The sequence below is a fragment of the Echinops telfairi genome, unplaced genomic scaffold, assembly GCF_000313985.2.
Source record: "Echinops telfairi isolate 266 unplaced genomic scaffold, ASM31398v2 ScPeMD7_2291;HRSCAF=2852, whole genome shotgun sequence".
NCBI classification, from domain to species: Eukaryota; Metazoa; Chordata; class Mammalia; order Afrosoricida; family Tenrecidae; genus Echinops; species Echinops telfairi.
Genome location: NW_022106189.1, coordinates 44,974,003 through 44,990,337, shown reverse-complemented (window position 1 = coordinate 44,990,337; position 16,335 = coordinate 44,974,003). Strand labels below are relative to the sequence as shown.

Sequence of the window (16,335 nt, the reverse complement as noted above, 5' to 3'; positions counted from 1 at the left end):
TGTCCGCACCTCCCTCTGTCCATCAGACAGCTCCTCCCCGAGCCCACAGGCACCCACAGCTCCCTGTGTGGGCACTCTTGTCCAAGTGGCCTGCCAGAAAGGTCCTGAACATGCTGAAGCATTGCCTCCATGTTGTCTTCCCTGTGGTCCCCTCCAGATGTGATTTCCAGAGGAGGCCTCCGAGATCACTCAGGTTGATGCTGGCTCTTGTCTGGTAGCATAGGAAGGGCTCAGAGGAGAAGAGCTAGTTGTTGACCTTGGTTTCCAGGAAGCTTGGGAGCCGCCGGTCCCGCCCCCCAGGCTCACCTATGATGCCTTCATCCTCCCTCCTTCCAGGGGGCCCTCTCTCCCGCTGGGGCAGCTGCGCCTGTCCTTGGTTTCTTTGTGAAGAAACTATTCCCTTTCTGGTTTTCAGTGTTCCTAATGTGTCAAGCATTTCGTTTACTTAGAGGTAAGTTGGAGAAAAATACTCAATTGCCTTCAGGACTTGCTGTTACAGAGGCCATGGAAAACCCACCCAAACCCCACTGCTCTCGAGCTGATCTGATTCATGCTACTCCTAAGGGACAGAGTAGAACTGCTGACTGCTCCCTAGGGCTTTGGAGGCTGCAATTCCATGCAGGAGCAACCAGCCTCCCTTTCCCCTGGAGCGGCTGGGGGGCTTGAACTGCTGGTTGTGCAGGTATCAGCCCCGCTTAACCCACCGTGCAACCGGGTCTCTTTGGTTTTTGTGAAACCCACCATAAAGGACAAGTTCCTGAGCGTCATTTTTAAATGTGTTCCGAGTCACAGTGGTGCTCCGGCCCAGCCCAGTGGCCCTCTGGGAGCAGACCACCGGCTGCGCTGCACCGCACCACATCACAGTGCGGCACAGCATGCCGTCACCAGGCTGCTCTCTTTCACAGGAACTCCCAGGCGGTTACGGTCGAGTGAAGCCTGACATTGTCACCTATGGTGCTGGCGTGCGGGGCTCTGGCGTGAAAGGGGGCTGCCGGGCCCTGTCGGGGACAAGCGTGGCTTCTCCGGTGGTGGCGGGCGCCGTCACCCTGCTGGTCAGGTGGGTGCTGCCGGCGAGTGGACCCCCGTCAGAGACAGGAACCCTGGCTGGGTGTTTGCTCGGTGCTTCCCTGTCATGGCTTGTCTCGGTGCCGTGAGCAGGCCTTGTCCTCTCTGAGTAACTGGCTGTGGCTCTGTCTCTCTTCCTGTTTCTCACGTGGGCAACAAGGCGGCAGCGGGCCCCACTCATTGCCTGCAGCGGGAAGCCCCTCTCCCCAACAGGACAGCTTGGGGCGGGACACACAGCTCGGCCCCGGGGTCAGAGCTTTGTCCCAGTCTCGGGGCTGTGCTTGCCTGATGTGTGGTGGGGAACGTTTCAAAGTCACTATTCCTCATCCTGAGTTCAAGGTCACATGTAAGGGGACCTACAGCTTTGGGTGGTGGACAGAGATGCTCCCTTTAAAAGCCAGTGAAGTTAACACTTTCGCTTTCATGACTTCGAGGGCCTGAGCTCCCGTCCACAGTAGCCACCTTGATAAAGCCAGCTGCGCTTCCCCCTTGGCCCTCCTGCCCTTCCCCAACACTGTGGCCCTGGCCCAACCAGGGGGCTCAGATAGTTGGTCTCCCTCCTCCTCCACTTGTTCTCCTCGGCCCACGGGGAGAGCGGTGTGTGCTGCGCACAGGCCGGCAGGCCAGCCGGAGAGATGCGACGTGTTGGAGACGGGATATGCAGGTCCCCTTCTCAGGACCATGCTTGTGGGCAGGTGAGGCCCCCACCCCCGCCGGTGTCCCTAGCACCAAGGAGCAGCACCTGTGGCCATCTGTAGACAGATGTTCTGTGGGGAGAGCACACTTCCTCAGCGCCTGGCTGAGCACACCAGTCAGGAAGCTGAGGCTGACCTTTGACCTGATTTATGAGCCCAGAGGGGCAGGTCGCAGCTCCAGAGCTAAGCTTTGCTCGGTTGTTGAACCGCCCATGAAGAGCCAACCCCAGTAGAAAACTTACAGCAAAATTCCAAAGGCGACTTGTAAGAGATTGGTGGGACCCCAGGACTCTGGCCCTGGGCCACCTTAAAAGCACTCCAAGGCTTGTCACCAAGGAGCCAAGCAGCAGACGGGCCTGGTGCGGGAGGTGCAAGCTCCTGGGGCAGCCAGCCACCAGCCACAGGCAGCCCTCAGCCCAGACCTCCTGAGGTGGCCGGAGGAAGTGAGGGGAGGGCCGCTATGGCAGGGGCTTGCACCCAGTGTCACAAACCAATGTACGCATTTGGACCGTTGGCGGGAAGATGCATTTGCTCTGTGAACTTTGTTCCAAACTGTACAACAGAAGAAGAATCTCCCCCTTGACCCCTCTCAACTTCCCTGACGTCAGCCACTGCTCCAGACCTGCTAGAGGCCTATCCCGGCCCCCACCCCCAGGCGCCATGTTGCAAGAACTGGGGGGAGAGTTCCCCTGTGCGCCCAGTGAGGGGTTTCTTTGCGTCTGGGGAGTAGCGCTGACGGGTTACTGATCTGCTCGTGATGCTGTGTTTCTGATACACACGCATGTGCACTCATGCACACGCACTCACACACACAGGCTACCCTGGTGATGGTGCCTGTGCAGAGTGGACGCCAGGAGACTCCCTGGTGGCTCAGGCCAGCCAGTGACCAGGCCCTCCAGGCCGTTAACGCTGTGTCCACCAGGGGGCTCCTCACGCCCAGGCCTCCACATCTGCCTGTGCCTTTGGAGGGAGCCTTTAGCTGGAGCCTGAGGACAGACCCTCCTTGCCCCCATGTGCCCCCTGGGATACCTTCTGGGCCCGACTTGGGCCTCCTGGCCCCACATCGCTCCTTGCAGGCTAGGGAACAGCAGCCCCACGTTCAACGCCTTGCTCAGACATGATTAGCGACTGCTCTGCTCCCCAGCACGGTCCAGAAGCGGGAGCTGGTGAACCCGGCCAGTGTGAAACAGGCCCTGATCGCCTCCGCCCGGCGGCTCCCTGGCGTCAACATGTTCGAGCAAGGCCATGGCAAGCTGGACCTGCTGCGAGCGTACCAGATCCTCAACAGCTACCGGCCCCAGGCCAGGTGGGGCCGCCCCCTCCCTCCCTCCCTCTCTTTCTCCCTCCCTCCCACTGAGGGCCCTCAGTTCCGGGATGCATGGAGAAGGGATCACATGCCTGCCACTTCTCTGTTCACATGGCTGAGCTCATGGAAATGTCCCACCCTAGTGCAGAGAGTAGTGTTCCAGCCGCCCTCCCCACCCCCAAGCAGGGGCCCAGTGTAGGGTGGGTGGTTCCTGGAGCAGTCCAGGTGCCAGGTGGCTCGTCAGCAGTCGACAGAGCTCCTCCAGTGGCTCCCATGAGCCCTCCCTGCCGCCTTGTGTGGAGGGCATGTGTCCGCCCCGTAGTGCTGCCCCAGCTGCCCCGGGCCTGCGTGGTGCTTTCACCACTGGAGGCCATCTCCAGGCTGCCCTCCCCACTGCCCCCTTGGGGTGGGGTCGCAGACACAGTACACCCCTCACACGTGCTATGTCTGCCCAGGGGTCTCCCATGAGGTAGCGTGGTCACCAGGCCTGGTTGTGCACTCACTGCCACACCCCAAACAAACTTAGACCTTTTGGTCCAGGTGGCTGGGGAGGGGCGGCGGGGAGGCAGTGTGTCCCGAAGCCACACGCGCAGCCACCAGCCCAGGGCAGCCCGCAGGCAGGCCCGTGTGTCGCTGGGCAGCCGGGTGAGGCCTCAGTGTGTAGTCGCCGGCTCAGATGTGGCCACTCTCCTTCAGCTTGAGTCCTAGCTACATCGACCTGACCGAGTGTCCCTACATGTGGCCTTACTGCTCACAGCCCATCTACTACGGAGGCATGCCAACGATTGTCAATGTCACCATCCTCAATGGCATGGGGGTCACCGGCAGGATCGTGGACAAGGTGAGTGGCTGCTCTGCTCCTCCCATGATGGCCAGGCCATGAGTCCTGTCGGTGGGGCCGAGGGATGCCGAGAGCTACCTTTTCTGCCACCGGGGGCCAGCTTCCTTCTCAACTCTGGTTTCCCTCAGAAAGGCCTACCTGTTTGGGATGGAGAGTCTGGCCTCTAAATCCCCCACTGTCTTTCCTTGAGTTCATGGCCTGAGCATTAGCACGAGGAAGGATCGAACAGAAGAACCAAAGAGCCGCTCCAAGGCCCTGGTCTCTTCACCTGTCCCATCCCACCCACCCGCCAGGGTCCAAGCTTGCCATTTTAGCTTGTCATGAAGATACGTCCCCGGCCACACCGAGCCCTGTAAACATTCGCCCGCAAAGCTCCTGATTGATTCATGAGGCTGCTTCCCCAGTAGCAGGCTGGTCGTCCACTCCTCAGTGCTGCTGACTCGATACACTGCCCACCACGTCCCGGGATCGGGTCCTCGGGCCGAGCGCTAGAACGGAGCCCGGCACAGCCTGATGGCCAAGCGGGAGGCACGCCCTGAACCCACTTTGTTTTCACACTCCGGTGGTTTCGTCTCGTTTGGAGTTGGGTAGTAGCTCACAGGATCAACTTTGGAAGCCTAAAAGCTTTTCTCTCACAGAGCTGTGCAACCCCTGGCCGATTTCAGAGATTGGTCATGACCCCTCTAAGACCTCCCACGGCTCCCCCTCCACCCCCGCTTTGGCCCTGACTGCTGTGCACAGAGGGGTGTCTCCACTGATCATGCTGGGTTTTGGGGTCACGGGAGGGTGGTCTTTGTGCCTGGCTTCTTCAGCCTCCCAGATCGGTGGTCCACAGTGTCCCAAATTCCATGCTTTGTCCTTTGGCGCACCCGGCTGACCACAGAAAGGGATGTGGGTGGAACCCACCAGCCCCCTGAGGGGCAGAGACCCAGTGACTGTACCTGCTGGTGGCAGCCAGGCAGCTCTGGGGGCAGTTCTGCTGCCCCATGGGGATGCCCTGAGTGACGTTGGTTCCACAGCTCACAGTAACCACAGGACTAAGATGCCTGCTACCATGTACACGCTAGGGGCTGCCCAGGTGGGCTGCACCCAGTGTCCCTGGGTGCGGTTCCTTTGGTTAGATGTACGTGTCCCCAAGGGGTCCGTGGCTGCTAATCAGGTGGGGGGGGGCAGGGCAGGGGCTTCACAAGAGAGGAGGAGTCATTCGGCTTCCAGAAGGGTGACAATCTTCTTTAGAAACTCAACATGGCCGTTCTCCCTCCCGTTGTCCTGCAGAGTCGCCCGGAGTCGGAATGGACTCCAGCCACGGGTGACCCTTGCTGGGCACACACCTCACCCTCTTTAAACACGTCTGGTGGTGAGCATTCTGGCACATCATCGCTCACCAAGAAGCAGCAATGGCTTTCCTGCCTCATTAACATCTGTGTGTGTGTGTGTGTGTGTGTGTGTGTGTGTGTGTGTGAGTGAGAGAGAGAGAGAGAGAGAGAGATTGATTGATTGATTGATTCTTTGGGCGTGTTCACCACTGTCTTTGGGCTTGTTCACCACGGTTTCATCTTGTGTGAATTTTCTCCTCCCTCTGGGGTGGGGCTCTCCCTGCCAGGGCAAGCAAGGCCCCCAGATCCCCCATTGGCTCCTCCTGATTGTGAGCCTCCCTCCCCTTCAGGATCAGCTCTTGGGGAGGTTCACAGACTTCTTGGTGGCTGCCTGAGAGTTGACTTTTCCATACAGCTGCGTGTCTCCTCTCTCGATCTTGTTTCAAACGTTGGAAAGGAGTCCCTGCGGTGTGGAGCACAGGCTCAGTTCCACCTCCTGAGTCTCCCTCAGAGGCTTGTTAAACAGCTCACCCTGCCGGCTGCCGTCGCCATCCGGGTCTGTGGGCTGAGGTGGGGGAGAGCTGCCCTGGTCTCCCTGCTCACTGCTCACCCCAAAGCATCTACTGAGCACCCTCCTTGCTCGATCCCTCCCCCCTGCCTCCTCCTAGTCTCCCCCTTCCTCCTCCAACATGCTGACCAGCTTGGAAGGGTCTGCTTGACGCGTAGGCAGGTTGAAACACCGACCCATGGCAAGTGCCCACCTGTTTTCTTCCAGAAAGGTCTGTGCTTGGATGCTGTTGTCTGCCTTCCTCAGACCCCTGCCAGGCTGAGCGGGCAGCGGTGGCCCTCCTTCTCTGGGCTCAGTGACCATGATCTACCCCGCCTCTGCCTTTGAAACTTGGCTGAGGGTAGTTTGCATCCACCACCTTCCTCTCGGTCAACGTGGCTCTTCACGCTTTTCAGCCGAGGGGACCTGGCGCCTGAGCGGGTGTTTGTTCCTTTCCAGTTTCAGGCGAGTTCTCAAACCAGCATTTCTCCTCTCGTCAGTCTGTCTGCCTGCTCCAACAGACAGACAGACAGCCCTCCCGCTTGCTAGCACCGGAGTAGAGTCTGTCAGAGCCCATGGTTGGCAGCAGTTCCCAGAGGAACATGGCCCCAACTCCAGAGCTGCCCCCAAGGATCCTCGCCATGGGCGCTCCCCCTCAGCCTGCCTGGTCTCTCCCCACCCCTGCAGCCGGACTGGCAGCCCTACCTGCCGCAGAACGGGGACAACATGGAGGTGGCTTTCTCCTACTCCTCGGTGCTCTGGCCCTGGTCAGGCTACCTGGCCATCTCCATTTCTGTCACCAAGAAGGCTGCGTCCTGGGAGGGCATCGCCCAGGGCCACGTCATGGTCACCGTGTCCTCCCCGGCAGATGTGGAGGTAAGCAGGGCTCTCAGCCAGGTCTGCGGTCTCCGTGCCATGGCCGGCCCCAGGAGTGCCCTTTCCTGACTGCTGCCGAGGGAGCTAGGGCAGGTTGTCGGCTCCGGGTGGTGGTCCCCGACGGCGACCCCTGGGAGGAGACGGGAAGGGGCTAGCGCTAGGGCTGCAGGAGGAGACGGAGCAGCCCTGGTGCGCAGTGGTTACCTGACGGCCTGCTGACTGCAACGGACGGGAAAAGACAGCTTTCTGCCCCGTAGAGAGTGACGTGTGGGGAGCCCGTGAGCAGTTCTTCCCTGCCCCGCCCGCTTAGGTGGCAGTGGGTGGAGGCCAGGAAGGGCCGGCCCAACCCGCAGGACCCCTTGTGAGTGCGCCAGCCTGAGCGGCAGTGACTTTGGGTTGCTAATCCCAGCGGACCCTTCCACCCCGGAGCCTGAACGCCCCTTCTGCCCCGGGTGGGGGGTGGGGCCACTGTTGGCAACGCCTCTTCTTCTCCAGTCCAAGAGCGGTGCCGAGCAAACATCCACGGTCAAGCTGCCCATCAAGGTGAAGATCATCCCCACGCCGCCGCGGAGCAAGCGTGTGCTCTGGGACCAGTACCACAACCTGCGTTATCCCCCCGGCTACTTCCCCAGGGACAACCTGCGCATGAAGAACGACCCCCTGGACTGGTGCGGCCCCAGGGCTCTGGCAGGCGGGCAGCTGGGGCGGGCAGCGGAGGCACTGACCCCTGCTGGACATGGATGGCACAGGAGGACAAGCCTGATTTGGAGGAGGAAGGAGGCCTCTGGGTAGCTGGGGGAAGCGGTCAGCCAAGGGCTATGCTGGGCGGTCCTGGGTGGGTGCTTCCTGACAGTGGGCACGAGAGCTCTGCTTCCTCACTGGACACACAGTTCCCGGCCATTGCTGATCTCACACATCCGACCCAGAGACAGCAGGCTGGCAAGACCAGCTTTCAGCCGTGAACTGGCCTCTGGCTGACGATGGCTTTTCATGCCACCCCCGGCCTGTCGCCCTGCAGGAACGGCGACCACATCCACACGAACTTCAGGGACATGTACCAGCACCTGCGCAGCATGGGCTACTTTGTGGAAGTCCTGGGCTCACCCTTCACCTGCTTCGACGCCAGTCAGTACGGTGAGCTGGGTGCTGGACGCTCCTCCCTCGCTGGGTCTGCTGGCCTCAGCCTGGGCATAGGCCAGCGGGAGCTTCCTCCCCATGGAGGCTGACCAAGGCTTCATGTCCGACTGTGCCCATCCCCACGGGGCAGTGCGGTTGTCAGGGCCACTGAAGTAGACCAGGCTCATGAGACTGACAGACAATGGCCCTCCAGACCAGGCGTGTGAGACTGACCAATGGGGGGACCCTGAGACTGTGACCCTTAAACATCCTCTAAGCCTGAAGCAGCACCTGCCCCCCTTGGCTCAACTCGAGTGGAAACCACAGTAAACAGTTGGAAAGGAGGACGTGCACAGCCCCCGCAGCGCCTGCTGTCCCCTCCCAAGGAAGTGAGGACTCTCCCCTCGTAGTGGGCCCATGTCCCCGGACCCCCTGCCCCAGTGCAGACTGACCACACGGCTCTCTGCAGGCACGCTGCTGATGGTGGACAGCGAGGAGGAGTACTTCCCTGAGGAGATCGGGAAGCTGCGCAGGGACGTGGACAACGGCCTCTCCCTTGTCGTCTTCAGCGACTGGTACAACACGTCTGTCATGAGGAAAGTCAAATTCTACGACGAAAACACAAGGTTCGGGGCCTGGGCGTTGGGGCAGCAGCCTGATGCGGGCAGTGCCTGCCTCCCCGGCGAGCGCGCTCCCTGCGAGGTCATCGGGGAGCTCGGGGGGGCGCTCTCCATGCCTGGCATGGGTCCTGAGAGGCCTGTGGTCAAGGGAGCACACAGTGTTCTGGGGGTCCTCAGCCCTCCCTGGAGGTCCCCGTCTGTTGGCCTTGGGACTTGAGCTGGAGCCCCCTTCTGTCTGTGCCCCCTGCTCCCTCAGGGCACAGTGGGTTTCCAGGATGGTCACAGGCAGTCCCTGACTGACTGCAGGCGTCCAGCGTAGGCCCCTCAGTGCAGGCTTCCCGCCGGCTACAGAGCCACACGGCACAGGCTCGGCTGACGGGGGCCTGTCCCTGGGCAGAGTGGATGTGATGCACCATTTGGGGAGCATGGGGTGGGAGACGGGATGATGGGTGGACCAGGGAAAGCGCAGGAGCCCCGGGGCGCAGTGGTTCAAGTGCCCTGCTGCCAACCATGAGGTTGGTGCTTCCAACCCACCAGCAGCTCCCCTACAAGGACGAGGCCATGGGCTTCTGTAAAGGTCCCAGTCCTGGAACCCCCACAGAGCACTTCGTTCCACTGTGTGGACTTGGAATCCACTCCCTGGCCATGGCTTTGGTGAAAAGCCACGCCTCGTTAAGGGGTGAGGCTGGCTGCCGCCTCTGAGCAGGGTGGTGTGGCCTTGAAGCTGCTCTGAGTTGTGTGGATTTGCCCTGACTTTGGAGGGACACATTCTTCATCACAAGCACCTTCACTTGCTGTGCACGTGGCTCTGCTGGCTCTGAGCCTTTTCCACGGGACAGGGAGGAAGTACAAGGTGCCACCTCCCACTGGTCTGCAGGGCACAGGAGGAAGGGCTCTCGCTCATGCTGGGTCGTCTCAGACCTGGCAGCACTGCGGAGGGAGGCTCTCACCTGAGCCTCTGGTCGCTTTCTCCAGTGCGGGCTCCTGGGGCTGAGGCCAGCCTGCTCTTGCCCTCAGGCAGTGGTGGATGCCAGACACGGGGGGCGCCAACGTCCCTGCTCTCAATGAGCTGCTGTCCGTCTGGAACATGGCCTTCAGCGACGGCCTCTATGAAGGGGACTTCACCCTCGCCAACCACGACAGTAAGTCTCACGTCGGATGCCCTCACACCCCTGCGGCGGCTCCGTATCAGGGAGGACAGCATGAGCCCCGGGCAAGAGCGTGTCTGTCTGTGGAAGCCAACCTGGGCTCCCTTCCCCCGAGGTCACAGAGTCCCTGCTCTCTCGGCTGTTGACCAGACATCAGTCGTCTGTAAGGTTCACCAGCTGTAAAACCTGCTCAGCGCAGGCGTGCTGGTGTCTATGATAAAGTCCTCCTCTGTGCTCCGCAGTCACGTTCCCCTGACGGGGTGTCCTGGGTCTTTGATTGGCTGGTCCCCGATTGGGGGTGCCTTGGGTATCCGAGGGGGCTGGTCCCCTGATAGGGGGTGTCCTGGGTTTCTGAGGGGCTGTCCCCGACTGGGGGTGCCCCGAGTCTCTGAGGGGCTGGTCCCCGACTGGGGGTGTCCTGGGTTTCTGAGGGACTGGTCCCCGACTGGGGGTGGCCTGGGTCTCCGAGGGGCTGGTCCCAGATTGGGGGTGGCCTGGGTTTCTGAGGGACTGGTCCCCAACTGGGGGTGGCCTGGGTCTCCGAGGGGCCAGTCAGAAGCCACCATCTGCCCTTTTGGTGGTTTTCATTTTCACTTGGGTTGTGAGGTGGGGGCTTGTCCCAAGGATGCCCCTGCAGTGGCCGCCCTGACAAAGACCACTGTCAGATCCCCATCCTTGGGGCAGAAAGCATTTGGGGGGGGTGTTGGCTCTGCCAGAGGTGCTTAGCGCGTATGCACGCACGCGCGTGTGTGAGTGTGTGTGTCTGTGTCCGTCCATCCGTCCGTGTGTCGGTGTGTGTGTATGCATCCGTCTGTATCAGTGTGTATTCGTCCATCCATCCGTCTGTGTGTTGGTGTGTATGTATGTGTCCGTCCGTCCATGTGTGTGCGTGTGTTTCCGTGTCTCTTGTCCCCAGTGTACTACGCCTCCGGCTGCAGCATCGCCAAGTTCCCAGAAGACGGCATTGTGATCACACAGACGTTCAAGGACCAAGGTAAACAGCCTCTGGCCTCTTCTGCACCATGACACCTCGGGTGTAACCGGCCCATTAGTGGGGCCCTCTCATGTCCGAGGGTCCAGTGTGCGGTGGTCATTGGCCTTGCTGTGGGCAGCCTCCACTCCAGCCCATGAGAGAGAAACCGCAGGCCCGTTAGCTGCCCCTCACACAAGCTGGTCCCTTGAGTTCCCTTGTGTGGGCCTGTCTTGTGTCGGTGGCTCCATGAGGAGCCGGGTCCCTCACTGGTCCGCCCAGCCCTGGGGACAAGAATCTGCTGGGAGTCTCCGGTCAGGCCGCCCCGAAGGGTCATCCTCTCACCAGGGGGACCTGACCGGACAGGGCCATGTCACCCCATCCTCAGTGGACTCTGGATCCTTCCTGGGATTAGCTTGTCTGTCACAGGTCTGTGCACGCCCCCTCACACCGTCCCCCCAAGCACAGGGCTCTCCTCATGTGTCAGGGCCACGGTGTACTGCTTTGGAGAACGGGGGTCAAGGTTTAATTCCAGGGTCCCTAAAAGCCTGTCCTGGGAGCCCAGGGGTCAGCAGTGGCACTAAATGTGGGCACAGTGCTCACTGCCGGGCCCGCGCATCTGCAGGGCTGGAGGTCCTAAAGCAGGAGACGGTGGTGGTGGAGAACGTCCCCATCCTGGGCCTCTATCAGGTCCCTGCCGAGGATGGTGGCCGCATCGTGCTCTACGGGGACTCCAACTGCCTGGACGACAGCCACCGGCAGAAAGGTAAGTCTGTCTCAGGGACAGACCTCACCCAGGCACCAAGCACCACTGGCCGTCTGGGTCCCCTACACTGAGGAAGCAAACAGCTGCTCCATCGGCCTCAGCCTGTGGCCGCGTGCACATCTGCAGCTCAGCCACACGGGGGCGGCAGCACCCCTCCCAGATTAGGGCCTCTATCCCTGGGGGTGGGGCACCAGGAGCTGCTGCCACCCTACCCTTGAGACAGTGCTGACCTGGGCTTCCGAGCTCAGAGAGACACTACCCTGGTTCATGCCTGGTCAGCAGGGCCAAGAGCTCTGGACGGAAGATGTGGTTCCTGCAGGATTGGCAGATGACAGGCCTCGGGGTTGGACCTGGGCTAGAGGGCCGGACCCTCCACCCCCTCCCGGCCTCTGTTTCCTCCTTCCCTCTCCTCCCTTAGCGCCTCCTCCTCCCTGTTTACCTCCTTTCCCTTTGTGTTCTCCTCCATCTCCAGCTCTCTCCCTCCCTCCTCCCCACTTCCCGCCATCTCCAGCTCTCTCCCCCTCCTCCCTCCTCCTTTCCTCCTCCCCTTTTTCCTCCCTCTTCCCCTCCTCCCACCTTTCCCTCCATCTCCATCTCTCTCCCCCTCTGTCCTGTCCCTCCTCCTCTTCCCCCCCCCCCACCTGTGAGCCCTCACCATGTGGCTGACCTGCAGGATCGAGCGTGAGGGCTGCAGGGGCCTCAGAGGAGATTAACGAGTTCTCGCTCAGGGTTTTCTTTAAGGGCTCTAGGTCACCGGGAAGAGTCTGTTAAAATTAAGACGCTGAGGGGCCCGTCTCCAGCTTTCAGAGGCAGCTAGAGAGGCTGGTGGCATGTAACTGCAGTGCCCTTAGAGAGTGCCAGCCATCAAGTGTGTTTCTTGGGAGAAGTCGGCCTTGTCCCCCAGGCGGCCTGCAGGAAGGCTGTGGAGACCTGTCTGGGTGCCAGCCGTCTGGGGGCCCCATATGATCCATGAGCCCTGCCCTTGCAGCAGCCTGGGAGTGGGCGCGCTGGTCTCCATGGCTCCCAGCTGGACTTGAGGCAATGCCCCAGGTGTGCGGGCTTGGGTGGCTAGAGCCACAGGCGAATGACAGCCCCAGGTCTCACACGAAATCCAGGTCCTCCCCACAGGACAGCCTAGGGCTTCAGGCAGGGCAGTTCCCAGGGCCACATTCCTCTGGGGCCTTGGGGCAGTCATGCTGTCCCTGAGCAGGCCAGAACCTGGGTGCTCGGGTAGTGTGGCCAGCTCTGGGTGCCATGGCCTTGATGCTGCTCCCTTGATGCTGCCTGGAGCAGGGCCCTGGAGTGACACAGGCCCACCCGTGGCCAGCCTTCTGGTGCCAATCCCGTGGCTGCGCCAGGCGGGCGGCCCTGCTGTGACTGGGCCTCTCTGCTGCGCGTGTCCCTCGGGGCTCTTGCACCCGCCTGTCTGCAGGCCCCTGACAGCACACTTGCTCCGTCCCATACAGACTGCTTCTGGCTGCTGGATGCACTCCTACAGTACACCTCGTATGGGGTGACCCCTCCCAGCCTCAGCCACTCGGGGAATCGGCAGCGCCCGCCCAGTGGAGTGGGCACCATCACCCCCGAGAGGATGGAAGGTGAGTAGGGCCACTGTCTGCTGTCCGGACACGAGGCTGGGGTGGAGGGCTGCGGCCTGGCCAGTTGCATGGACGCTGGCGAGGGCTGGTCTGCTCCGGGGACTCGGTCACAGCCTCCTTTGGCCATGTAGGAAGGGGCCGCAGGGCAGAGCAGCTTGTTAGCGTTCGGGAGCAGGCCCCAGACAGCCACGGACTCCCAGGAGGCTGGCTCTGTGGGGACAGGCCCTCAGCAGCCTGAGGAGGGCGTGCTGCCCCATGGCCTGGGTGCTCTTGTCCCCACTCCCCCACCCACAGAGGCCTGCCAGACACACACGTGGCTTTAAGTTGTTTTCAGCCCCAGACGTCACAGGTGGTATCCTTCCTGCCCGCACGGGCTGTGACTGCCGAGCTGGAGTTTGGCCAGGGGAGAAAGGTCTTCACAGGACGGCCACCGGGAGAGCCGACAAACCCTCCCAGTCCCCGTGACCCTGTCTCCTCTGGCCAGGAAACCACCTGCACCGCTACTCCAAGGTCCTGGAGGCCCACCTGGGGGACCCAAAGCCCCGGGCGCTGCCCGCCTGCCCACACCTGTCCTGGGCCAAGCCGCAGCCCCTGAACGAGACAGCACCCAGGTGAGTGCTCCGGGGGCCGATGCGAGAGGAGCCTAGGGACGGGGCAGCCCAGGACAGTGGACCCTGATGGCTTGGGAATGGGGCATCCCCACGGGGAGCCAGTGCTGTGACTACAGAGGGCAGAGTGGAAGTTAGGGCCCTACCAGGCTGCCCTGAGACTGTCCACTCAGCTTGGATCTCAGTGGCTGCCCTCGTGGCCTTGACCCTGGCTGCACACAGATGGTGCTGAGGGCCAGCAGCACTTTGTTCCAACGTGGTCATTACTGCTTGCCACCCTCCCACCACCGCCCCATGATCCAGCATCTGTGGGAAGCTGTCACTCCCACAGCCCGGGTATTTATAACCCATTGTCCGGCTGGCGGACAGCCGTGGTCAGCAGTTCCGATGCCAGGGACAGGCGGTGCCATGCATACTCCAGAAACTCAATTATTCTCCGCAAGGGGTGTCGGGAGTCTGAAAAGCTGCTAACAGACCTTGGGTCTCTCACATGATTCACCGACTTGAGCCATCCCAGGCACACCATCTGCAAGGCCCCTCAGGACTCCTCCATCCCACGCCCCCTTGGTGTGGCTTGCCAGGTGTCACCAGTGACCACGATCTGTCCTCAGAGCCACACGGTCCCCACAGGAGCCTGAGGACTCCTGCCAAAGCTACAGGCAGGTAAACAGCCAGGGCACCAAGGGGCTGTGACGAGTTCCCACCCGGCTGCTGGGTACCTGGAGGACACGGACCTGACAGGAAGCCCTGGCCAGAGGTTACTTCCCCCCATGGGCATGTGGTGACCTCTGCTTGGCAGGGGAGAGGGGTCATCATAACTGTGGACCAGAAAACAACACTAAGTTCCGGTTCACTAAGACCAACAGGTTGGTCCGACCAAGGTGTTTGTGTTAGTCCGGGTAGACTAGAGAAACAAGTTCAGGGAGACTCACATATATCCAGGAAGGAACTTTATATCAAAGAGTAATTGTATACTGAGAAAACATCCCAGCCCAGTCCAGATCAAGTTCATAAATGCAATATTAGCCTGTATGTCTCATACCAGTCTATAAAGTCCTCTTCAGACTCAACGCCGCACACACAATGATGCCAAATGCAGGAATGTCATAGGCCAGTGGGTAGAAGTTCTTGTGGATCCAGTGGCAGTGGAAGCATCTCAGCGCTGGCAGGGGTCTCCACGGGTCTTCTCCAGCTCTCTGAGCATCTCAACAGCAGGAAAGGGAAGGTAGAGAGAGTGGGTCTGGCCTCCGTGGCCCCTCTGAATGAGGTCATCAAGCTGCGATCTGATTGACAGACCCGACGCCACCCTTTGCTCAGGTTGATAGGAGATGATGTCAGTGCCACGGCGGTCCATTGGTCCATCACACCCTGATGCCAGCAGGTGGCTGCAGACCAGCTCTCTCCTGGAGTTGGTGTTGACTCAGGCAGCAATTGTGGTTTGGGTTTGGGTTTGACATCTGCTGTTTGTGCCCTGGTGGCTTGGTGGTTAAAATGCTCAAGTCACTGAAAATGGAGGTTTAGACTCACCAGCTGCTCCCCAGGGGATGATGAGGCTACGAGAACCATGTCCTAGAGGGCGGCCCTGAGTCTGTTGGCTGCATGGCCGGGGGCTGGGTGTGGGGCTTGGCCATGGATTTGAGTTCCTCATCCGGCTCTGTTGGCACCCACGTCCCCTCTCACAGGATCCCCGTGCTCCCTCTCACGGGGCCTCTGCCCCCCACCCCCACCCCCAGTGCCCCCTCTCATGAAGTCTGCCTCCATTGCTTGCAGCAACCTGTGGAAGCACCAGAAGTTGCTCTCCATCGACCTGGACAAGGTGGCATTGCCCAACTTCAGATCCAACCGCCCTCAAGTGCGGCCCTTGTCTCCGGGGGAGAGCGGCGCCTGGGACATCCCTGGGGGTGAGTGCCTGCTCCCACATGGCGGGAGGTGGGTGTCTGTGGCTCGGTGCCCTGGCTGCCTGCTCACCTGCTGCCCTCCTGCAGGCATCATGCCCGGCCGCTACAACCAGGAGGTGGGCCAGACCATCCCCGTCTTCGCCTTCCTGGGCGCCATGGTGGTCCTGGCGTTCTTCGTGGTGCAGATCAACAAGGCCAAGGGCAGGCCCAAGCGGCGGAAGCCCAGGGTGAAGCGGCCACAGCTTGTGCCGCAGGCGCACCCCCCGAAGGTCCCATCAGTCTGAGCGCCTGGGAGGCTCTCTGTAGGGTAGCCCACCCACCTGCCCACCCCCCACCCTCAGCCTCAGGAGAGTGCCCAACAGCAGCACCAAAGCCGGGGCGAGGACTGCGGCGCCGGAGCACCTGCCCGTCCGCCCCGAGCCTGCTTGCTGCGGAGCTCGCCCTATTTATTGTTGGAAAAGTCACTTTAGGGACGTGTGCTATTTGGAAGCAAAGCTATTATTTTTGGTCACCGGAATGCGGTTTTTTACTATGTCCCCATCCCCACCCCCACTCCTTCTTGCAGGGGCCGCCTTCTCCTTTCTGACCAGAGGCCTGGTCGGCAGAGCCCTGCAGGACATGGACCTAACTCTGAAACACAGCCCTGCGCTTTATTTTTCTAAGTCTCACCTGCCATCATGTTTTGTAATTCGGGGTCTCAATCTCACCGCCGTCGTCAGTCAAGAGTTTTCAATAAATATGCATTGCCTACATGGTGCCTGTGCATTACCCACGTGAAGCAGAAAAGGCGGGTGCGCCTGGCTCTGCCCCAGACAGCCACAGAGATGTTGTGATCTGACCCCAGACCCAAAGGCTGTGGGCCCCCAACCAGGTCCCTCTGACCCGGTGGGCTACTCTTCGCTCTGCAGAGGAGGGATGTCTGGGGTCCGGCTCTGTCTGCAGGCAACAAGGGATGGACAACAGAG

At 61.1% G+C, this 16,335-nt stretch overlaps 1 protein-coding gene across 1 annotated transcript in view; it reads left to right on the top strand.

Annotated features, from left to right (window-relative positions):
- MBTPS1 (membrane bound transcription factor peptidase, site 1) overlaps positions 1–16,120 on the top strand; it is a 30,927-nt gene extending 14,807 nt beyond the window's left edge. Inside the window, exons 10-23 of the mRNA XM_004704767.2 lie at positions 906–1,057; positions 2,905–3,066; positions 3,763–3,907; positions 6,458–6,646; positions 7,142–7,314; positions 7,665–7,780; positions 8,232–8,388; positions 9,400–9,524; positions 10,447–10,524; positions 11,126–11,266; positions 12,733–12,864; positions 13,349–13,475; positions 15,243–15,373; positions 15,458–16,120. Of these exons, the coding sequence (XP_004704824.1) occupies positions 906–1,057; positions 2,905–3,066; positions 3,763–3,907; positions 6,458–6,646; positions 7,142–7,314; positions 7,665–7,780; positions 8,232–8,388; positions 9,400–9,524; positions 10,447–10,524; positions 11,126–11,266; positions 12,733–12,864; positions 13,349–13,475; positions 15,243–15,373; positions 15,458–15,654 (2,025 nt within the window). The 3' untranslated portion in view covers positions 15,655–16,120. The remainder of the gene's footprint in view (positions 1–905; positions 1,058–2,904; positions 3,067–3,762; positions 3,908–6,457; positions 6,647–7,141; positions 7,315–7,664; positions 7,781–8,231; positions 8,389–9,399; positions 9,525–10,446; positions 10,525–11,125; positions 11,267–12,732; positions 12,865–13,348; positions 13,476–15,242; positions 15,374–15,457) is intronic.
- Positions 16,121–16,335: the final 215 nt, after the last annotated feature.